Here is a 24,593-nt window from a genome sequence, read left to right on the forward strand (position 1 = left end):
TGGTTGCAGCTGCATTTACTGTGACCGGTCCATAAACATGAGGTCCAGAGGGAGCTTGGAGTAGGGTGGTCTGAGGACTGGAAAGGTTCTACCACCTGGTCATTAACCCAGTGGTCAGTGTGTACATGTGCATGCTGGGGCGGGGGTCACCCTCCGAGTCCGGGCTTCCAGGTTGTGGTCGTTTCCCCAAATCTGCAGCATCACCATCCTCCCCACTCCAAGAACAAGCACCCACCCTAGAGGAGGGGTTGGAATTTTAATAGGACCAGACCCTGAGAGTGCTCAGAAACTTTAGCCAAGTGGCCACAGGCTATTGAACTTGATTTTGCCGACTGGGTTTTAGGTTGGCAAAGATGCTTGCACTGAGCCAGTTATGTTTGTGTTCTACCCTTGGCCACTGGGAATTTGCTTCTGGGGTTGGGGCAAAAATTGCTGCTAGTGACCTCTTTGGTGCTTCAAACCCCCCAGATTTTCACCCAGTAGATCTACCAGTCAGTCTTTATTTCAGTGTGCCCTGAGGACTGAGAGAACTCCAGGGTTGCTGGGGAAGATGTTTGCTACCCTTGCTGCCGGGAGGGACATACTGAGCGTGTTAAATAGACGGGGACACAGCATGTGTCCATTGCTGGGTTGTTCTGAGCCAACAATTACCAAACAAAGGGAGATATAAGAACTGGTTAATTGTGAAAAAAAGACTATGGGCACCACAAGAGATGGACACAGACTTTCTAGGACAGTGGATCCAGGTCAGATGGTGGATTCTGGGTGCCATCAAGGTGACACCTTTGACATCACGGCCTCCACTGTTTACTATGAGTTTCTATGGGCCCCAGCAGGGAGGAAAGGGGTCATCGTCCCAGTGTTTGGTGTAGCCACTTGCATTGGGGGCAAAGCCCTGGGGTCTTCTGCCTTGCCAGGTGGTCTGGACCTCAGAGGTCAGTCTGGCCTAATTTGGAACTTATGTTCCACTCCTCCCCTCCCTGGGGTACATGGGGCCCTTTGAATAGAAGGTTAGATCTGATTGGTACCTTAGACAGGCTGGCGCCACCTTCTCGGAGAATTTGGCATGATGAAACCATTCCAGCCAGGAGCCAGAGCAACCATCATGTCCCCAGATGTAAACCCCCCTTTACTGGCTCTGTTCTTTCAGACTTTTGGGGCCAAATCATTTAGCATTCAGTTCCAAACGTTAAGCATCCCTCCATCTAGAAGACTTGGAGGAGGTTGAAGAACTGGGTCCTGAGGAGATATTGTGACCTCAGGGGCCCTAAAGAGCAGTGACAACCCACCCAGGGGAACAGGGTGCTGTGTCCTGACCGGAACCACTGTGTTGTTCATTAGAAAAAGCACCCCTTTCCCCACAGCTTCCAGCCAACATACACAGTTTGAGGTACAGGGTATGGGTTAGATTTCAGCCCCTACTTGTCCCCTTGGCTGGACATCTTTGGACGGTGAACACCGTGTATAGCAGTATTCACTGGCCCTAGTCTTAGCTAACTGATGGACTATAGTGTGAGCAGGTGAAGGAAGATTGTCACTGAGTTTCCATTTGGCCTTGGGGCAGGGGCAGCTGGCAAGGGTCCAGGGAAAATAAGGTCTTCCTTAGTAAACTGAGCCACAGTGCCACAAAGATATATGAGTTCTTCCATAGTTCCTAACTCCTTGCCTCTAACTGTACTTTTTGGGGGCACCTGGGTGGCTCAGTCGGTTAAGGGTCCAGCTTCAGCTCAAGTCATGATCTCGTGGTTTGTGGGTTAGAGCCCCTCATCGGGCTCTGTGCTGACAGCTCAGAGCCTGGAGCCTGGAGCCTGCTTCAGATTTTGTCTCCTTCTCTCTCTGCCCCTTGCTCACTCGTGGTCTGTCTCTCTCTCTCTCCTTCTCTCTCAAAAATAAATAAATAGTAAGACAAATAAAAAAAAAAAACAACTGTACTTTTTGTCAGCACAGGGAACAATTGGTATTTACTGGCATTTAAAAATTTTTTGTTTAATGTTTGTTTTTGAGAGAAAGAGGGAGAGAGAGAGAGAGAGAGAGAGAGAGATGGAGTGTGAGTGGGGAGGGACAGAATGAGAGGGAGACACAGAATTCGAAGCAGGCTCCAGGCTCTGAGCTGTCAGCACAGAGCCCACCCGACATGGGGGTCAAACCCATGAACTGCGAGATCATGACCTGAGCAGAAGTCAGACGTTTAACCGATGGAGCCACCTAGGCACCCCTTACTGGCACTTTCTAATTAAACATGGGGCAGGTCCTAGGCCTTCTAAGAACAGTTGGGCCATATATTTGGGTCATTCATTGGTCGCAGCCTATGGTCCTCCAGAGGAACTGGGCTGGGTTTCATTCTCGGTGCTCTGGAGTTGAGCTGTGGGTCTAATTTGCATCATGACTGTTTTCTTGTTGAAACAAGCAAGACTTGGAAGCCGTGGCAGTCTCAGACATTTCTGGGCCTGATGAGCTGAGCAGACGGAAGGTGGTCCAGAGTGGGTGGGCACTCCGGTTGGACCAAGGCATCATGCCAGGTGTCTGCTGAGAGTTTCTGTCGTTGTGTCTGGGGTAGAGATCCTCCTTGTAGAGGGTAAGGGAGGCAGGTGAACATGAGACTCAGGAGCTTCCTCTCCGAGAAAAGCTGGATGCAGTTGCTGGTCGACAGCAAGGCTTCCAAGATGCCTACCATCTGCCTGAAACAGCCAGTAATGGGGGAAACAGAATCCATGTTTTTTTTTAAATCCAGAAGAAAGGGAAACTCCACCCGGGAAACACAACCCCAAGCAAAGTGTGTGGAAGCAGGATGTTTAATTGCAAACCTTTCTTGAGAACCAGCTGCTAGGTAATGTTATCTCGTCTGCTCCTGCAGCAGAGGAGAGTTTATCTGGGCCCCTGACGCAGGCCCGGTAAACAGAGCTGGCTTTCCCTGATGACCTCTGCCCTGTCCCCCTTCCCCTCCACCTGCTCTTTCTCTGGGGTTTATCTCTAGGGTTTCTAGTGCCACTAGAGCCAGCTCAGGGAGGCTTAAGAAATTCTAATGTGGGCGTGGGGGTGGGGGGTGTATGGGTTGGGCTGGAATTTTGCATATCCATTGCTCATCTGGAATGATAATCTAAGAGGTTCAAGGTTTGGAAGAAAGCAGACAAGCCTTTGAAATAGGCTGCCCAGATAAAAGAAAGTGGTCTGGAGACTGTCCTTGGATATCTGGATTTCTATTTCCAGGGAAGTCTCTGACCATTTCTCTTACTCAGGATTTAGAGCATTTGTCCAGAAAGGAGGCTGGGGGCGCCTGGTAAATCCTAAAAGTTTGGGAGGACCTGGGATGGGGGCTCATTTCTGTACCCCTGCACCCAAGTCACCTCATGCTGGCTCCGAGCACGGGAAGTGGGAGGCAAGACGTTAGCAGGAGCAATCCTTTGCCCAACAAGGAAAGAAATGTGTTTTGAGGGGAAGCACGGCTGGGTTGCAGCCTGGTGGCTGTGGCTGGCACGGGTCACGTGGACAACCTCTTTCACCCTGCCTTCTTGCTTTTTCTCCAGGGGGCTTGTCTTTGGTGTGGATTCAGGTCAAGGGTTAGAGAGAGATGGCTCCCTGTGAAGGGAAAGGACTTTTCCACAGGGTGGAAGAGATTGTGGGGAGTATGCTCCCATGTGCTGGTTAGCCCTGGCCTGGGAACTGGGAGGTCTGGGCTCTAGTCCCAGCTCTGGCACTAACAGGTTGAGCACATCTGCCACGGTAACCAGCCTAGTGGGTCAGGCCCAGAGCCCCAAAGCCAGTGCCCATTGAGTAGAAGAGGAACCTGAGGGCCTGAGAGGCTGGGCTGAGGTCTCACAGCCAGTAAGGAAGGTCCTGAGAGTGAAACCCATGTGTGGCTGACTCCAGAACGTGTGCCTCTTCCTTGGCAAATCACCATCCCGGGTCTGAGTTTCTTCCTCTGCAGAAGGAGAGACCTCCCAGCCGCCAGAGGCTGTGAGCCTATAATTAATTCTTCCTGGGAGGTGAAGGGAAGCCCCTAATTACTGGGGAGGATGGAGCATGGGTCATGTTAAGCCCCAGATAAGCCCTTCCTCCGGGCCCCGCTTGACTGGCCGGGGAGAAAGGCTGCTGTCTAATGGTCTGTAGGCTCTCTCCTGAGAGGGCACTGCCCCTTGGGGCCTCCTTACAGTGCCTCTGCCCAGGCAGAGGTCAGGAAGGCAGCACCTGGCCACATACAGCATCTGCTCCCTGCCTGGGACCTGCGGGAGGGAAGATGTAGCTGGTAGGACTTGGGGGGCAAGGAGCTGGGAGTCAACCGGGGGGATGGGGTGGGTTATAACCCCAGTGAAAACTTCAGAGCATCCGGCCACAGTCAATGAAGCCAGTTGTGTTATGAGGGTTTCCTCTGCATTCGTCTGGTTTTGTAGCATTCCTAACCACTGACTTCTGTCTGGGCCCCAAGTTCTTCTTTCTCTCAGGCTCTCAGGACTGACATGAGTCCCCCATGATCCTCTAGGCTCATCCACTGTGCAAGGGGTACAGAGACTTTTCAGGCCACTCAGAAATTTATTAAGAAAGATATCATTCAGTCCTGATTAAGTAGTTTGATTTAAATATCCACACTCCTGGGGAGACTCAGTGGCTCAGTCGATTGAGTGTTTGACTTCAGCTTAGGTCATGGTCTCACAGTTCATGGGTTTGAGCCCCATGTTGGGCTTTGTGCTGACAGCACGGAGCCTGCTTCGGATTCTCTGTTTCCCTCTCTCTCTGCCCCTCTCTGCCCCTCTCCCCACTCCTTCTCTCTCAAAAATAAACATTAAAAAAAAAAAAAAAACCACTCCTAAATTTACATATAGGAAGATAGTCCAGTGTGGTAAACAGCATGGTGATTGGACTCAACTGGACCTGAGTCAAGTCCTTTGCTCTGTATTGTACTAGCTGTGTGACCTTGGGCAAGTTATGTAGCTTCTCTGAACCTTGGCTTCCTCCTGTACAAACTGGAGATAACAATGGTAGCTACCTCATAGATTAAATGAGCTAATGCATATCAATGGTTTTGCTATGCTGGCATGAAGTAACCATTCCCTAAAAATGGTTTCTACCATTTATTATATGAGATATGTGTTTATATATGATATAAAGCAAAGCATAACCCTATCTATTATAATAATAAATGATAGTTTATTTTGGGTTTGTGAAGATAGGAATGGCCTTTCACTTTATGTTCGTTCTTATCAGGATCACACAAAACATGTCGTAAATACTCCATGTCACAGGGGCAACACTCACTATTTGCTTTACTTTATGGCCCTCTCCTTAGGTGCATTTTGGAACGAACCCTGCTCTGAACAAGGCTACCTCTGTAACAGCTCAGTACGGGGGAGAAGGGACTGAGGATTCAGGACTCATTTGCTTGGATGTTAACTGAGTACCAGACATAAAGCCCCATATCCCTGTGTGCAAAACCCTTGCTGTGGACCAAACATTTGTGTTTTCCCAAATTTGTACATCGAAGCCCTAATCCCCAGTGTGATATTTGACGTGGGGCCTTTGGGAGGTGATAAGGTTTAGATGAGGATGTGAAGATGAAGTCCCAGGGGTGGGATTAGGGCCTTTGTAAGAAGAGAAAGAGACTAGAGCCCCTTCTCTCCACCGTGTAAGGATACGGCAACAAATTGACCATGTGCAAGTCAGGAAGTGGGTCTCACCAGGAACCTTGATCTTGGACTTCCAGCCTCCAGAACTGTGAGAAATAAGTGTTTGTTGTGTAAGCCATTCAGTCCATGGTATTTTCTTATAGTAGCCCAAACAAACTAAGACAGCTCTGCTCCAGGCCTCTGGTGAATTCATCTACCCTGATGCCAAGGGATCTAAATTTTACTTCTCTTTGCTAACATTCTTTCCTTCTCATAGTGGCTGAGACCCCTGGCTTCTCTGCCCATTTTGTTGTCACTGATGGAGTCTCCTCAGACCTACTGAATCAGAATCACTAGGCAGGTACCCAGAATCTGAATTTTTATGAAGCTTGCCAGGAGATTCTGATGGGCGCTCTGGCAAGGGACCCACAGCTGTGGACACAGCTGCTCAGTCTCCTCTGAGGGAGGAAGCAAGGTAGATGTCTCACTGTGTCCTTTGCTCACTGTGTCCGTGCTGTGTAGATGTCTCACTGTGTCCTTTGCTCACTGTGTCCGTGCTGGCCCTTAACCCAAGAGAGGTCATAGCAGGCACTAGAGGGGAAGTTCAGCAGACTAGTCCTGAGGGGGTGAAGGGACTCTGCCTCTCACTGAGGCCTCCCTCAGGAGGGTGTGTCTTTGGTGTGGGTTCAGTAAAAGGGACAGAAATGGTAGGGACAGTAGGCCAGATTATGTGGCAGGGGACTTTCTCTTTCTCCAGCCAGGAGGCCTGCCCATCTCTTGGGCCAGTAGGCCTTCTAGAGTGGCCTGGGGCAGCAGCCTTGGAGAGCCTAACTGAGCATTGGGAAGTGGGGAAGACATTAGGAATAGGGTCCTGAAACGCCTTCATTTCCGACAAGTTTAAAAATCTTACGTGCACTGACATTTCTCCTGCAAATCTGCCTCTCATCCAGAGGGCGGTTTGATTGTTCAGTGCAGCAAAATATTTTCTTATTTTTTTTTAATGTTTATTTTTGAGAGAGACAGAGACAGAGTGTGAATGGGGGAGAGACAGAGAGAGAGGGAGACACAGAATCCAAAGCAGGTTCCAGGCTCTGAGGTGTCTGCACAAAGCCTGACGTGGGGCTCAAACTCACTAACCGTGAGAACATGACCTGAGCTGAAGTCAGACGCTCAACCGACTGAGCCATTCAGGTGCTCCAATGCAGCAAAACGTTTTCTGAGCACCCACTCTGGTCTGTGCCTGGCCCTGAGTTAAGGCGTAGGAATACTGGGATGAATTGCACATCTCTGAATTGCTTATGGTCACCTGAAGTGCTTTTCAGGGTGGGTTTTGAGAATCAACTACAGCAGAAGTGGTTTGTTAAAAGTACAGGTGCCAGGAGACAAAAGCAAAAATGAACTATTGGGACCTCATCAATATAAAAAAACTTCTGCACAGCGAAGGAAACAGTCAACAAAACTAAAGGGCAACGTACAGAATGGGAGAAGGTATTTGCAAATGACATATTGGATTAAGGGCTAATGTCCAAAATCTATAAAGAACTTATCAAACTCAACACCCCAAAAATAAATAATCCAGTTAAGAAATGGACAGAAGTCATGAACAGACATTTCTCCAAAGAAGACATACAAATGGCCAGCAGACACATGAAAAAATGCTCAACCTCACTCATCATCAGGGAAATACAAATCAAAACCACAATGAGATATCACCTCACACCTGTCAGAATGGCTAAAATTAACAACTCGGGACACAATAGATGTTGGCGAGGATGTGGAGAAAGGGGAACCCTTTTGCACTGCTGATAGGAATGCAAACTGGTGCAGCCACTCCGGAAAATGGTGTGGAGGTTCCTCAAAAAGTTAAAAAGAGAACTACCCTATGACCCGGCAATTGCACTACTAGGTATTTATCTGAAGGAGACAGGAATGCTGATTCAAAGGGGCATATGCACCCCAGTGTTTATAGCAACACTATCAATAATAGCCAAATTATGGAAAGAGCCAAAATGTCCATTGACTGATGAACGGATAAAGAAGATTATACAATGGAATATTACTCAGTGATGAAAAAGAATGAAATCTTGCCATTTGCAGCATGGATGGAACTAGAGTGTATCATGCTAAGCCAAATAAGCCAGTCAGAGAAAATATCATATGATTTCATTCATATGTGGAATTTAAGAAACAGAAAAAATGTGTAGGGAAAGGGACAGAAAAATAAAGTAAGATAAAAAAAAGAGAGAGAGGCAAACCATAAACACTCTTAATGATAGAGAACAAACAGGGTTGCTGGAGGGGAGTTGGTGGGGGGGATGAGCTAAATGCGTGATGGGCATTAAGGATGGCATTTGTTGGGATGAGCACTGGGTGTTATATGTAAGTGATGAATCACTAAAGTCTACTCCTGAAATATTACCCTATATGTTAACTAACTTGAATTTAAATACAATCTTGGGGGAAAAAAAGTATAGATGTCCAATTTTAACAAATGTACCACTCAAGTGGTGGGAGAGAGCAGGGAGTATATGGGAACTCTGTGTACTTTCTGCTCAATTTTGCTATGAACCTAAAACTGCTCTATAAAAATAAAGCCTTAAAAAAATTAAAATGTAGTTGCTTGAGTCCTGAAACCCCTGGTCTACTTATGCAGAATTTCAGAGAGTGGGGCCCCAGCATCTGCAATTTAGAAAGGCCTCTTACAGAATCTGATTCACTGTAAAGTTTGAGAACCAGTGGACATTTTTGACAACTCCAATTTTGTGTTTGTTTTATAAAATACATACAAATGAAATGAAGGAAATTAAAACCACTTGTAATCCTACTCTCCTAAGATAATCATCCTTAGCAGTTTATTGGATATCTTTCTAGGTGTGTGTGTGCGTGTGTGTGTGTGTGTGTATTTAAATAAACATGTGTGACATCTGTGTGGTACCTGACACTGCGCTAGGCCTTGGGGACAGAGATGAGAAGAATGGTCCTGGCCATGGTGCACCCACAGTCATGTTAAATGATGCCTGGTACAGCTTGAAGCTCAGCCTTAGTCACTGGCTCATTTGTGCTTACCTTTTCTCTACAGGTGTACATCATCAACGTGACCTGGTCCGACTCCACATCCCAGACCATCTACCGGAGGTACAGCAAGTTCTTTGACCTGCAGGTGAGTTGGTCTGAGTTCGGATGGTACCCAGTTCCACCCACCGTGGCCTAAGTCTCTGCTGGGCTGGCCTCTGTCATGTCCTTACTCAGCCGGAGAACCCCTGTCAGAACTCTCAGGGTCAGCATCCAGGTCAGAACAGAGGGACAAATGAGGGAACCTCACCTGTCTAGCTGAGCTTGGCTCAGTCTTGAATGTCACAGGCAGACACAGGTATTTGTTGGCTTCATCTGATGGTCTTAACAGTCAAGCTTTGTCACCCTCCTTTGCCTGGGGGTTAGGAAACCAGGGTGGAGAGGCAGGAGGATGGCCGTGGGTGCTCTGTGCATGAGCAGACATGTGTCTATAAACATCCAGGGTGAGACACAAGCCACCACATCTTTGCAGGCAGAGAAAAGCAAACACACGGGAGAGACAGAAACAGAAAATAAGCAGTTTCTTGAACTACAGACACAAACTGGGCATACCACTGTGTCTGGCTAGCCGAATAAGGCTCTTGCTGCCATGTTTGTACATGTGTATGATGTGTGTGACTCTCTAATATACACAGGGATGTCTGCACAGGGGGATGGTACTAAGGATCCCACAGCTCCACTGCAGACACCTCCCTTGATGCTACCTAATTTGGTGAGGCCTTTTTGAATTACAAGTGGTAGTTTTACACTCCTACTGGCTCACACTAAAAGGAGATTTGTTTGGAAGGGTATACCATAGCACAGAAGGTTGTGTAGTTGGCCAGGTGGTAAAGAGGGGAGTGAGGCAGTGGGCTCCAAGAACACCCAAAACTACAGCTGCTTTCTGTCTGTCTGCTCTCTGCTTCTCTCTGGGCACTGCCCTCAGATTTCTGAGGAACTTGGCTGTCAACAACTCCCGAATTTCATATCTTGTAGTTCCCAACACCTGAGAGACTGTCTCTGACTATTTCAAGTTGAAAAATCCCAGGGAAGACTCGGATTGGCCTGATTTTGGTCACGTGCCCTCTCTGGACCAATCAGAGTGGCCCGGAGTAGAAGGTCACGTAGCACAGATGTGACCACTAGGGGGCCTATGCCTCTGTAACAGAGTCAGGCACCAGACAAGGCAGAATTAGTGTGAGTTGAACAGCAACCCTTCCAATACCAGGAAGGGAAAACTGAGAGTTTCTAGATTCTTCCTTAGGGCTATAAGCCTGGTGTAGGCCAATAAAAACACAAAGAAGAGACACCTACTTCTGGTCCTCACAACCAGGCTCTACTCGTTCATTTGCAGGCTTTGGTGGTGAGTCACCTTGGAGAGGCCAGGCCTGCATGTTTGCTCTTAAGTACCTGACTTTATCCCATTGTCCTTATCACTCTACCAATGAGATGAGTCAAAGGTGAGCCAGCTTCCTGTATTACAGTAAATCCTGTCTTAATCCGATAATATGGGATGGAAAACCACTCCTTACTTTCCTGCCTCTTCTTCTCCTCACCTCCCCCATTGCTGTCCAGTCTCCTTGGGTCCTTCTGGTATAAATTGGTGGGATTTGCTGATACCCCATCAATGGATGTAGTGTGCGGGACAGGAAATGATAAGTTAGTTGGGGAGAGGGAACCCTGAAAGGACTCATTGATGAGCCAGAGGGAGTCTCAGAGCCAACGGAAACTCTCAAATCAGAGCTTTTCTTCCCCCACCCTTCTGTTCTGTGCCCCCATCCCCTCCCAGTTACAGAACCTCACAAGAAAGGAATGCTACTCCCCCTACTTCTTCCTTGCCTGGAGGGCTTATTTCCTGTGTGTTGGGAGGGGACGCACAGCATGGGTCAGCTTGTGTGATGCACTGGCTCTAGACGTGAGCATGGCCAGGCCTGTCCATGTGGGTCATCACTGCCTTGGAGATACAGTTTGGAAAGGGTCCTTCGGAATTTAACCTTTGAGCCAAGCATAACATCTTTATGAGCCCATTTTACAGAACTCATAACATGACTTTTAGTGGCATTCATTTTGGAAAGCCTTTCTTATTTATCAGGGTCGCTGATTTTAATATGGCGACTCCTGTAGAGGAAGAAAAATGGTAATGCTAACTCCATCTCTAGTCACTGGTGCCCTCGCAATTGGGCTTTCTAGTGAGAGTGGCTTCAAGCTTAGGCACTGGGGACACATTGCCTAGGACTGTTTACTGGCTCCACCACCTTGTAGCTCTGGAAACATTCCTCAACTTTTCTAGGTTCTCTTTCCCATCTGTGGAATGTAGATTTGAATAGTACCCACCCAGTAGGGTTGTTGTGAGGCTTAAATGAGCAAATCTATCCTTGGGAATAGACTATCTCAGGCACACACCGGGACAAGCAGCCCTGAGCAGGAGGCAGGCGGGGGGACACAGGAGCCAAACGACTTGTGCTTGGAGAGAGACAGTGTCTCTTTCATGTGACCCGTGGCATTAATGAGGAGTCCTCTGGTGGAGCATGGGGGAGCTGGCTCATTCGTGGCATTGTGGACGAGAGTCTACAGATAACCTGGTAACTGCCCATTCTACACTTACCTGAAGCCTTAGGACTATAGGACTATACTGGGCTGGTCATTTATCTCCATCCACATTCACCTCTGTCCCCCACACCACCCATATGCCTTACTTACAGGCTGTCTGCTACCCTTGAGGCCCTGGAGTAGGGTCACCAGATAAAATATGAGATGTCCAGTTAATTTTTTTTAATGTTTTTTTTTTTAATGTTTTAATGTTTATTTATTTTTAACAGAGAGAGAAAGACAGAGCATGAGTGGAGGAGGGGCAGAGAGAGAGGGAGACACAGAATCCAAAGCAGGCTCCAGGCTCTGAGCTGTTGGCACAGAGCCTGATGTGGGTCTCGAACTCACAGACTGCGAGATCATGACCTGAGCCGAAGTCAGATGCTCAACCGACTGAGCCACCCAGGCGCCCCTTTAATGTTTATTTACTTTTGACAGGAAGAGAGAGACAGAGCATGAGTGGGGTAGGGAGCAGAGAGAGAGGGAGACACAGAATCTGAAGCAGGCTCCAGGCTCTGAGCTGTCAGCACAGAGCCCAATGCGACACGGGGCTCAAACTTACAGACCGCGAGATCATGACCTGAGCTGAAGTCAGACGCTCAACCAACTGAGCCACCCAGGCACTCCTCCAGTTAATTTTGAATTTCAGAGGAACAATACTTTTTTTTCACTGTAAGTGTGTCCCAAATATTGCATGGGATATACTTATACTAAAAAAGCAATTCATTGTTTATCTGAAATTCACATGTTGTTGTGTGTCCTATGTTTTCACTTGCTTAATCTAGCAGCCTTACCCTGACTGTAAATGGTGAGGAAGGAAGAATAAAGGTGAATAAGCCAGGCTGGCTCAGGGTAAGAGTGGATGGGCCTGTGCTACGCCCTCCTACATATTTGCACTTCTTTAGGATGGAAGTGGCACAAGCTGAGGAATGCTAAGTTGAGAAGGACAAGGTCCCTTCCTTCCAGAAGTCTGGTGGGGAAAGTAGACTTTTAGGCAGTGAAGTCTACTGGAAATGAAATAAACACTTGATTGAGGGACAAGCAGCATGTTATGGATGGAGAGAAAGGAAAGAGCACTCCTCTTGGGAGGAGGGAACAAAACCTGTGTGGTTTGATTGGGACGGCAGCCTCAAGTGATATAGCCCCATACCCCCACAACAATTTGGGGGTATTTGGTTGTTTTTTGAAAATTATAGTTATCGGGGTAAAGTATGTCTCTAATTTCTTTGTTAATTTGTTTATTCATTAAACATGCCTGCCTCCTATCCATCTGTCCATCATCCATCCATCCATCCATCATCCATCCATCTAATCTATCCAATCTAAGTGCCTATCTTCTATGTCCCAGGAAGTATGCTGGGCTCTGGGGATTTATTGATGAGCAAAAGCAAAATAAATATATATATTTTATAAATATATATATAAATGTGTATATATATATTATATATATATATAATTTCATACTATTTCAAATGCTACAAAGAGAAGTACCATAGAGATACTACAGGGAAACATACTCTGGGATCAAAGCAGGCATCCCTGAAGAAGTAAGTGGAAACTGACAGATCAAGGAGTTATTTTATCTTATTTTGGAGATCAGAGATTTTTTCTGCTTCTAATGAAAGACAAAGACCTTCTCCCCAGACAAAGGCATGAATGTACATATATAATTCTAATGACCTTTTTTGGTCATTCATACCCCCCTGATATCCTTCCAAGGGTATCAGGATAAGACCCTCTACTCTGCCCCAAACCCTCTCCTCTCCTCATATCTTCTGCCTTCAGCCTTCAGCCCCAGTGGTTCTGCCTCCACCCACCAGGGGCTGTGCACTGAATGTGGCCCCTCTTCCTGCCCCCGGGAAGCACCGGGTATGGAGCCCTTCACCTGTGCTGTTCACTGTGGTAGCCACTAGCCACACATGGCTATTTACATTTACATTTAAATTAATTAAAAAGTTTGAAATTAAATTTAATTAATTTTTACATTTTTTTTAACATTTATTTTTGAGAGAGAGAGAGAGAGAGAAAGGGCACAAGTAGGGGAGGGGCAGAGAGAGAGGGAGACACAGAAGCCGAAGCAGGTTCTGTCAGCACAGAGCCAGACGTGGGGCTCCAGCTCATGAACCATGAGATCATGACCTGAGCCGAAGTCGGATAGTCAACCAACTGAGCCACCCAGACGCCTTTTGTTTAATTCATTTTTAAGAATCAAATTAGATTTACTTTATTGGTCATACTTGCTATATTCTTCTTTTATATAAAGTTTATTTAATTTTGAGAGAGAGAGAAAGCAAGCATGCATGCATGTGTGAGAGGGCAAGGGGCAGAGAGAGTGAGAAAGAGAGACAGAGAGAGGGAATGAAAATGAATCTCAAGCAGGCTCCCTGGTGAGCACAGAGCCCACCCTTTGAAATCATGACCTGAGCCAAAATCAAGAGTCTCATGCTTAACCAACTGAGCCACCAGGTGCCCCATACTTGCTTATATTCTAAGTGTTCAATAGTCACAGTGGCTAGTGGCTACATATTGAGCAGATACAGAGAATTTCTATCGTGACAGAAGTGTCTTTTGGAATGTGCTGTTTTAGACCATCTGGGGCACACAACAGGCTTGACTGGGTTTTCTGCCTACCCCAGAGGGCTCTGCCACCCTCCCAGCCCCTCCTCAGCTGCCTTCTAAAATCTTTAGGGCCCCGGCAGGAAGAAGGAGACTATGTTCTACCATGATTTGCTCGATCAATAGAGCAATTCAATTCAACAGCTATTCCAAACACTTCTGGAAACCACGTCAGTTGCTAGAGAGGGCTTCTAAGGGCATTTCAGATGTTAAGTTGGGAGTAGGGAGAAGAGAGGCTCTTGGTCTCCAAGTAGAAATTGATTTCTTCTAAAAATAATCTGCCACTCAGCCTATCTGCCCAGGAAAAGGGACCTGTCCCAGAGGGAGCTGTCTGGGACAAGGCCTGATGTTGAGGCCTGTTTGGCTCTAAAGGGCTTGGATTACTTGGAGGTGCAGCTAAGGGGAGAAGGAGGACAGTAAAGGGCCACAGATGCTCTTAAGTTGCCTTCTCATTGGCACTGGATCACACTTCCAGCCTCTGTAAAGTTCCTTGCACAACTCCTTCACTGTTAAGTATCCCCCCCACCGAGGAAGGACCGGAAGACTCTCTGAAGCCCCGGCTCCACCGAAGGTTGTTTCACAATCTGACCTACAAGACGGTGGGCAACAGTAATTGCTCTGCAAACATTGGCTCCGTGCTGCTGCTGGTCCTTTAGTCTGAACTCCGGCCAGTGAGTGCAGAGGGTCAATATTTGATGAGAGACCGGAGAGGCCCTTAGGCTTCCCCCACACTGCTTGGAAGATGGAGGTAAGAAGGTTCTTTAGGTATGCTCATTTGCTCTAGTGGATTTAACGTGTTTTGAAGAGCTTTAATCTCTCTTCCTTATTCATCTCTCTAGACTTTCCACCCACTTACCCCACCCAGGGTCACACTCACTTTCTAGCTTTCAAATAGCCAGGCTAATGTTGAGCAAACAAAACTATAATCCCCAAATCATTCATTACTGGACTTGGAACGTGTGTTGGGGGCGGGGGGGGGGGGGGGCTTGTTCTGAGGTCATTTGTGGTGCATTATTGGATCACTGCATTTTTAGAATGAGAATTCTATTCCAGGTCCCTCACTTTGCAGGTAAACATCTGTGTTCATCTTTCTATTTATTAGATTTATAGTTTGGTTTAGGTTTTGTTTAGTTCAGCTTAGTTTAGTGTAGCTTATAGTTTTGCTTTAGTTTGGTTTGATGTTCAGAGCAGGCCTCTGCCGAGGTCAAAGTAAGGTGGTCCTGATGTGTGCCAGGAACCAAGCTGAGGATAGGAAAGGGGAGGGAGGAAGTGTCTCTCCTGCGGGCTCTGTCTTTTAATCATCAAGGCAAGCTCTGTGTTGTTTGAGATCATTGACCCTACACTAAAGGCAAGGCGGCCCAAGCCTGGGGAGATAACACACCAAGTTCTAAGAACAGTTTCATTCCAAGGATTACAGACTTCCATTGCCTGGCATGGCAGTACAAGTCCCAGCTGTGCGGTGAGCTGTGGGTCATTGTGATTGCTCACACACCCTGGACAGAGGAGAACATCGGCCATGACTGATGTCAGTCCCCAGTCCCAGGAAGGCTCAGAGAGCCTCACGTTGTTTGCCGTGGTGACAGTGGGAAACATGGCGCAGAGGGCTGCTAAGTAAACTGTGGTATTCTCATACCATGTTGTACAACAGTCAAAACAAATGAGATTGATCTCAGTTCTATGGATGAATAACCAAGAAATGTTAATGAATGACCACTGCAGATTTCAAACAGTACAGTATGATAGCAATTATGCAAAAGCAACAGCAAGACATAACTTTTGCAAGTACATATACAGCCTAAGTATATAAATATTTTTTAAAGATCTGGAAGGATGCACTCCAAATTGATAATAAAGTTATCTCTGGAAGAGGGTTGGGGCATCAATGAGAAGAGGATCTTGGTCAAAGGGGAAACTTAGCCTTATTTGTAATGTTTTACTTTATATAAAAAAAGAATGTATTCATGTATTATTTACGACGTTAATATTTAATAATTAAAAGGATACCTATGGGAGGATTGGGAAAAGTGGGAAGTCTAAAATAAAATATGTCTCTCGTGGTCATTATACTATAACGTGATAGAAAACACACAAGTTAAAAAAAAATAGACACTAAGAGCTTATCTACCAAGAGAAGGAAAATGACAATAATTATTAAAATCACATTATGTCATATTTCCTGAACCATCCTTCTAAATCATCCCTATGGAATGGAACTGGTTAGAACCCATTACATCAAACCCCAGGGACATGTCCAAATTATCTTATCAAACCGGAATCTTGTATTCAAACATTGCTCAAAACACACAAACTGTGTATTGGGGCAAGAAGTACTGGGTGGTGGTCCTTGTCACCACCAAACACACTAAGGGCTGCATGGTTGTGGGTGCAAGGATTATGGGCAGGTACTCCAGGGCCAGGCTGACTGGGGTCCAAGACCAGCTCCAGCCCTCATTGTTAGCGATATACTGTTAGTATATAACCTTTGGTGAGTTCTTTAACCTCTCTGCACCCCGGTTTTCTCATCTGTATAATGGGGATAACAAAAATACCTGCCTCATGGGGTAATACTAAGAATGAAATGAGGTAATCCGTGTAAAGAACACCCATACACTAGCCACGAGCATTGAGACTCTGGATGGGGAAGCTGAAAGCTCACTAGTTAGACCCTCAGAAACATAACTCTGAGAGAGAATAGGTAGAGATGCCCATCCCATCTGCAGGCAGATGTCTCTTCCTGTGCCCCACCGATACAGGCTCCACTCTCACCACGTGGTGCAGCCTGCCTCCAGACAGGAGAGTCAGGTGGCAGTGTTAAGCATTTCCTAGATAAAGCTTTTCACCTCCAAAGAGTGATTACCAACGCTCTTTCTCTCCCAGCAACACTATTAGGAAAACAAGTAATTATTGGTCACTGTTTTTCCTTGCTCTTGGAAAGACGCATCTTTTGGATCCCTGATGGAGCACCGGGGGATTCCAGGGGAACCCTGTGGGGATTCCAGTAGCCTTTGGGAATTCTATGGCTGGCTTCCCTCCCCTCCGGGAGTTGGCTCCTGCCTTAACTACTGCCTTTCATCTTGCCCCTGTGGCCTGAGGGTGAACTCCAGCTTCCTCTCTCTCTTGATTTCTCTTCTGGCAGGCTGTGCTGTTTGCAGGGGTGGGGTTAGGGGAGTGCTGGGGGTATCTGTTCCCTGGGGAATGTTGGGAGAGGAGGGCCTGGGGAAATGTTACCTGGAGGCCAGCTCAGGATAGAAAGCTGTTTACCTACCACTGGGTTGGAGCCCTGGGGTTACTTGGTACCCTGCCAGTGCCCCCTTCTTGTGCAGTTTCCCTAACCCTGTGGTTTTAGGAATAATCATGTGCACGGAGGCCTCACAGGTCTAGAGCAGACGAAGAGAGGTGGAGGGGAGAGGTGGTGGCCTTGGGGCAGAGTCATGGTGGGTGGGGGATGGTGGGAGACAGCCTCACACATCTTCTATGTGTAAAGGGAAATAAGAAGAGAGAGCTTGGGCTCTGCTGGAACCTGCCATCAGGAGAACTTTCCAGCTGGATACAAATAGAGGAGGGGAGTTTATCTGACTCTCTGCAACAGCCCAGAGTTGCAGGATACTCATCATGCTGTAGGTATGCTTGGAAAACTAATCTCTTCTTGTACTGATGAGTACTGCATCTGCGAGCACCGTGTTTGGTATCTGCATACACTTGCAAAGGTGCTCCTAGCAAATGATGTATAAGTGATCCAGGCACATGCCTCCTAGGGTGCTCAGTGGACATAGACCCTCTCAGATGAGACCCTCTCTTGTGAGTGCACCACGAAGCCAGGAGCCACCTCAGTCTGCCCTTTGCTGATCATTCATACTCCCGCTGTGCCCTGGTGGGATTTTCACACAGTGGGGAAGCTCCTTTGTAGACATGGGGAAAATTGTAAGAAAAGCTGGAATGTCTTCTGGGTGTTAAATCTAGGCATTGTTTCCTTGTCTCTCACTTTCTGGGCGAAGTCTTGTGACTATGGGTGGATGGAGAGTTTAGGAGGCGGCCTGCTCCCCCAGTAACTGTCCTGCAGGACTGATGAGAATGTCTCTTTCAAGGAGAGAAATCAGCTGTGTGCAAATATCAGAATATGGGAGGTACACGCTTGGCAACCAGCGTTAACCATGTCTGCTGGGGAATTAGGGGTAGAATTGTGGTTTATAACTAGAAGGCCCTTGGAGATCACCTACCAGGATGATACATGTCTGGCACTCACGCTGCCACTTTCCAGCCTCATGCCCACAGCAGACATCATTGATTGGTCATGGCATGTTCCCATCCTTTGCCCATGGCAGTCATTGCTCATCGACCATGAGCCCAGACATGGTCTCAGAGTCCTTCTAAAAATAAACCAAAACCAGATACCTTCAGGAAGAGACTACCTGTCCATTGGCAAAGGCACCTTGAGTGAAAATTATTGGCTACCCTCTGATGTAGTCCTTTTCCTAAACAGATGAGGAAAGAGACCCCAGCAGGGGAAGTGACTTACCCAAATTATAAGGGCATTAAGTGACAGCAGGACTAGAACTCAGGTACCCTAGCTTCTAGGTCATTCTAGCCTCTATCCAGAAGTCCTCTTTCAGTTTTTGGCTGAGGGGGGCAGGAACGCCCTGTTGCATCACCAAGAAATCGCCCGGAGGGAAGAGGGGTCATTCACCCTCCCCGGGGACAAGATGCGTGTGCAGAGAGCCGAAGACTTCTCTTGAACTCCCAGAACAGTCAGACGGCAGACCTGCCTTCACAGGGTCTGCTGCGTCCTGGTGGAGCTCAGCCCACACGTCCCGCCCACCTCCTCCTACCTCTGTCGGATAACACACCCCGGTTCTGCCAGAGGCAGCGTCTGAGTCAGGCTACACCGTCTACATGAACGCTTGAGCTGCGCACCCTGTTTTCCTAGCAGAAGGTGTCACGTCAGGGTGTGTTCGGGTGGTACTTCAGGAAGGCCCTGAGTGTAGATGCTGCCTATGTCACCTCCTTCTCCTCTGGCCTCAGGCCTGAAGGTCTGACCTAGAAAACTCGGCTCTGCCCCCACTGGGACCCCCTGTATCCCCTTCGGATAAGCAGCAGGAAAGCTGGCTGGAGAGTGGGTGGGGGACAGTGTCCCCCTCCAAACTGGAGAATGAAGGGAAGGAAGGTCTTTGGTGGTGGCCAGGTGAGTGTCCTGTGAGTGTGGATGTGTGTGCCTGGAGCCTTCAGCTGTGACCAAGTCTCTCCCTTCCCTCAGGAGAGAATTTCAAGTTAATCCTGGCACCTTTGGCGGAGTGCCAGCTACATTCCCGGCACTGGGCTTGGTACAGGGGACCCCCACGGGGAAAAGTCAGCTTCATCCTGGGCAGAAAACCCAGGCCCACAGCTTTGGCCTAACCGGGAGCCGCCAGCTGGTGGAATAATCGGGGTAGGGCAGAAGGCACGGAATGAGCGAGCAACCCAGAGTATAGAGCACTGCCATCAGGCCTGCACACACTTAGGCACCCTGGCAGGCTGGTCAAAGTGCCTCCCGGAGCTGGGCTGGAGGCCTTGGCATACTCACGCCCCTTCGCCCCATGGCAACAGTTGGTTTTGCTCTTGACTGGTTTGGAACTAGGCATGTAGGACAGCCAGGGGGAGCTGTCGGAGCCTGGGTTATGGGCTTGTTTGAGGGAAGACTGTTTTTCTCCTTCAGCTGGGTGACCCAGGGGTGCCAGCTGCAGTGACCCCCCCCCCCATCAGCTCCCTGCCGCCCTGGCTGGACCTCAGCCCCCCAAGTGATTTTAGGGGCTGTGATTCCTGCATCTCAGGGATGTTCCCTCAGACCAGGTCATTGTAGGAGTTGCTGGAGAATCAACACTGTTTCCTTTGTATCCTCAATTTAGCTGGAGCTAAGGAAAAAAGGGTTTTAGATTCTTCAGAGACCTCCACAGTTGGGTGACATCAGGCTCTCCAAAAGAGCCTGTGGGATTCTTTTCTTTTTTTTTTAATGTTTATTTATTTTTGAGAGAGAATGCACAAGCAGGGGAGGGGCAGAGAGAGAGAGAGGACAGGCTGTGCTGACAGAAGCAAGCCGACGCAGGACTCAAACTCACAGAACCATGAGATTATGACCTCAGTCAAAGTCGGATGCTCAACCAACTGAACCACTCAGGTGCCCCGCACTTGAGGGATTCTTGATGCCAAATTCCTCGCTCTCCCAGTGGGGCAGTTTCTCATGGTGATGGAAAGCTCAAGCTTTGCTATCAGACAGATTTAACGTGGGTGTGCACACCGGCCCCACGTCTTACCAGCCTGGTGATCCCAAACAATAACCTAGCCTCCGAGACTCCACCTTCTCATCTGCAGAATGGCTCTCAGTGCAGAAGCTACCTCAGAGAAATGAGGTTTCCAGGAGATGAGGCCCAGGAAGCCTTCCCCACGGAGTCTGGAGCAACTACAGAGAATTGCTGGGATGGTGGTCATTCCTGATGTTGCCCCTGGCCCCTGTGGAGGAGGGCAGGAGCTCCATGGACCCATGTCTGTCCAACCTGGACTAGGGGAACATCCTCTCAGCCACAGAAGGGTCTTGGGCACCTCTAAGCTGCGGCAAATGAATGCTGTAGGGCTGGCCAGTTGACGGCCCTAAATGCCAGCCTGCGTTTGGCTCCATCTGCTAATTGGGGAGCATTTATCTGGTGCCCAGCAGAACACGGTGGCCAGTTCAGCCACGCTGGAGTCTGAGCTCAGTGCTGGTGGTGGGCTGAGGCGGAGGCTAGGAATAGGGTGGGTGCGGTGGGGCGGGTGTCCCTAGGGCTAAATGGACCACATTCGGGTATACCTTAAGGGGAAAAAAAAAAAAAGAACAGGAAGCAGGAGGTTGCGTATGGGCTGGAGTTAAGATGTGCGCAGACAGGGTGGTTCTGGCATGCGACAAGCGGCCATTCTTCCTACTGAGACAGTGCTGGCTGGTCTCCTGAGGGCATCTCTGGTGAAGGCCAGCCTCTCTGGCTCCTCAAGGGGATGGGCTCCATTCTTCGTCGTGGAACCTTATGAGGAGGAGCCCCAGTAGGAGGGTGGGGGGAAACTCCTCTGCGTGTGCCCCTTGGGGTGCTGGGCCATGCACGCTCCTGCTTCCATCCTGCAGTGACTGGGGCCAAGACAGGGAGACAGATCACGAGATCTACCCAATGTAGAAGGACTCAAAACTGAGATTCTGTCCATCAATGTATATCTTTCTGGTGCAGCTGGGACACTTCAGGCCAGTTTGGAATACCTGGGTTTCTTGGATGTGTAGTTGAGAGCTAAGGTGGATGGAGGTAGAGCCGTAGAACCACCGTCTCTGCAGGTGAGGGAGCCAGGATGCAGACTGGGCAGTCTGGCCGGAATCCACATGCTGAACCCCTTCTGTTCATTGCCACTTGTGACTTTGATGCGGCCCCTACATGGGCCAGAGCACCGCAGAGCCGGCCTAGGAGGCCCTGGCACCTTGGAGAGGAGAGGGGTCCTTTCCCACCTTGTCAAGAAGGCTTCGGCTACCAATCAGGTGAGCTTGGGCTGGCCGCTGGAGGGAGTGCTGCCCTGACCCTCTGCCCTGCCTGGGGAGGGAGGGTTTAGGCTGAGCAGACAGAGAGAGAGAGAGAGAGAAATTGTCAGTTTCTGTGCAGATGTTCATTTCCTTCTCTCTGCTCTTGAGTCCTGGATTCTCCCTGTGGTGTTCTCTTCATCTCTCTCTTTCCCCAGTTTCTCTATTTATCTGTATCCCTCCAAGGGTCTCTGAGTCTGTGCCTATGTCTTGGCATGGCTCCGTTCATCCCTGTGGCCTTTCCCAAGAATCTTTTCTGGAGGCATTTTCTCTTACTCCGGTATGTCTTTGTCAGGCTCGGGGTCTCTCTGATCAGTATCTCCCCCTCCACGTTGTCGTCGCATCCTGAGCAGGAGTCTGGGAGAAGGGCAGGGCGGGACCTGACCCTGGTCTGTATGGGGGTCACTGACTGCAAGGAGCCAGGGGCTTGACAAGTCTGTACCCTCGAAGGCAAAAGCCCACTGGGGGAGGGAGGCTCCTTCCCCTTTCCAAGGGAGTGTGGGGCCTCATAATTGACCTTTTCCCTGGCATTCCTTTTGGAATCAGGTGACAGTCTTGGTACCCTTGGTACCAGAGGTACCTCTGCCTCCGGAGGACACCCTTCATGCCATCCATTGGCACTCCCCACTCCCAGAAGAGGTGTGACTGCAGTCTCCCTTCCCTGGACCTGCTGTGCCCAGACCCCATGGCCGCAGGGGGCCAGCAGTGTCTCAGCCCTCACCAAGCTTCCCTAGAGAGTGGAGCCCAGGGTTCTGTGGATAGGGCTGGGGATGTGGAGGAAGGAGCCTCAGGCTGGCTCTTCCCCTTCTCTGGCTGGATGGAGGGCCCCCTGGGTCTCATCTGTCTGTTCCATCACCTAATCCCTCCCCACCCCATGCTAGCTGTTCCTCTAAGGCCACACCTGCCCTGATGCTGTCCCCTCTAGAAATAGCTGGGCAGAACAGGGAGCAGCCCTTATACAGTCAAGTTGGTCCCCAGATACCTCACCAGCTGTCAGTGATCTGGGTAAGGTAGAGCCTTGACATAGGCCTGGGCCAGGGCTCTGCTCTCCCTTGAGCATCTTCTGTCTGTGAGGGGCTGTCCTGTGGTCCAAGTCTCTGTCATCACCTAGGGGTAGGTGAGAGGTGAGCACCTGTTACGGACAAGTCACTGATAAAGGGTGGGGCTGTCTACGAGCCGGCCCATAGGCCGGTGTCTCCAATTATAAGTCACACGTATGCTCGGCCCTCAGCATATACCGAGCCCGGCTCCTATCTAGACCTCTCCCCACATTCTACCCCTGCACCCCTCTCCTTCCTTCTTCCTCCTCTCTTTCTCTGCCTCACCTTCCCCCCCCCCCCCCATGCCATCTTCTTGGCCCTCAGCCAAGCCCTCTTGATTCCTCACCTACATCCATGGTGTTCTTACCAGGACTCCCAGCGCTCCAGTCTGGTCCTTCCAGCTGCTTCTGGAAGCCAGTGCACTGTAGCCAGTCAGCTTTTCTGTTCTGTTGTTTATTTTTAGTTATGAAATTGTTTAATCCTACAGAAAATAAGATAACATAGCAGAGGACCTACCCCCCAGATTTAACAAATGTTTGAGTTTTACATTTGCTTGATACTTTTTTTTTTTTAATTGCGGTATAATTGACATCAGATACTTTCAAAAAGAAAGATAATGGTGTGGATAGAGGAGGTGCCTGATAAATGCTAGCTTCCCTTCATCCTGTCTTGGGTTCTGCTGAAGTAGGTCCAGGAGACAGGCTGGCTTTCCGCAGACTGAGAAGGTGGTCCAGGCAGGGAGATAGGCATGAGCAAAGGTGTGGAGAGGCAGGACTGCCTCGGGCTCGGGTGAAGGTCAGGGAGATTCCCGCTTCTGTGGAGGGAGAGCCCAGCAGGGAGGCAGGGCGTGCGCACAGGGGCCTGGCCGTCCTCAAGCAGCCAGCCCCTTCTGTCCTTGCACTTCTCTCTGCACCTTGTGTTAGGTGGGCACCTGCCACGTTTATGAGGTCTCCGGGAGGAAGTCATCCCCGGGGGCAGCAGCCGGGGCTGCCGCCTGGACAAGGAACCTACAGCTGGGAGCCAGGGTGAGCTGGAGGACACCCCGCTCTGTGGGGACTTTTCCTCCTGCGTTTCCTGGTTCCCTGACGGAGTGGAGCTCTCCCTGCAGGAAAGCCTCATTAACCAGAGCTGGCTGCAGAGCCTGGGGAACCCGAGGCCGTCCCTGCTTGCTTGCTTCGCTGCATGGGCTGCTTTACCGGGCTCCCCCTAGCAACTGTGCCCCCGTTTTCATTTTTGCTCTGGGGATTTTTCTCTTTTCCCATCTGGGCTCCACCTTGTCCTCCCCTTCCGCAATGTGAAGGGACATCAGGAAGCCCTTGGCGTAAGGAGAAGTTACAAGAAAAGGCTCCTATGGGCTGAATGGCCAACCTCAGTGACCGGAGAGGAAGCCGTCAGGGCAGGGGATGCCGCGTCAGCCCTTGAGGCCATCAGGCTGGGTGGGGAACTTGGACTGCTCAGGTCAGCTGTTAGTAATGCCTGAGCTACCAAAGGGATTCAAACCCAGTTGGGGTCACCCCAAACCTGGCCAGACATGTCCCATATCTAACCCAAGAGTAAGTTGGTGCATCCTGTGTGACCTCTCTCAAAGTGCAGCTGGGCTCTGCCCCCTTCCTCTCTGTCTGTTCTGTCCCCATCTGGGTCCAGCCCTGTCACCCCTGCCCAGGACACGTGGACAACTAAGCTGGCTTCCTCAGGGGTCTTCCCACTCTCACTCTTGTCTTCCTACCAATAGAGTGATCCTTTTAAAACATAAATTAGATCACATCACACCTCTGTTTATAACCTTCTGAAAGTCTCCCTTTCTTTTGGGAATTAACTCCCAACTCCTTACCCCTGCCCCCAGGCCGTGGGTCGTGGGCCCCCGTCTGTTCTTCCAGACTTGTCCCCTGCACCCTGCTTTGCTGGCTCTAGCTCACTACTCACCCACTTGCTCCTGGGACACCAAGCACAGTGTTGCCTTGGGGCCTTTGCCTTTGCCATTGCCTCTGCCTGGAAACTCTTCCCCCAGATCTTCAGGCAGCTGACTCCTGGGTACTCTGGCCTCAACTCACATGACACCTCTAGAAAGGCCTTCCTTGACCACTTCCTCAGAGAGCCTGCCAGTCCTGTCACATTGTCACATTCTCTTGTCTTCAGGACACG

The 24,593-nt window shown here is 49.3% G+C and overlaps 1 protein-coding gene across 3 annotated transcripts in view; it reads left to right on the forward strand.

The window, feature by feature from the left end:
* SH3PXD2A (SH3 and PX domains 2A) overlaps positions 1-24,593 on the forward strand; it is a 243,018-nt gene that overhangs the window by 46,140 nt on the left and 172,285 nt on the right. For all 3 annotated transcript variants that reach the window (XM_060641592.3, XM_060641590.3, XM_060641591.3), the window contains exon 2: positions 8,677-8,757. In XM_060641592.3, coding sequence (XP_060497575.3) covers positions 8,677-8,757 — 81 coding nt within the window. The remainder of the gene's footprint in view (positions 1-8,676; positions 8,758-24,593) is intronic.

Source organism: Panthera onca, chromosome D2 (assembly GCF_046562875.1).
Source record: "Panthera onca isolate mPanOnc1 chromosome D2, mPanOnc1 haplotype 2, whole genome shotgun sequence".
Lineage (NCBI taxonomy): Eukaryota > Metazoa > Chordata > Mammalia > Carnivora > Felidae > Panthera > Panthera onca.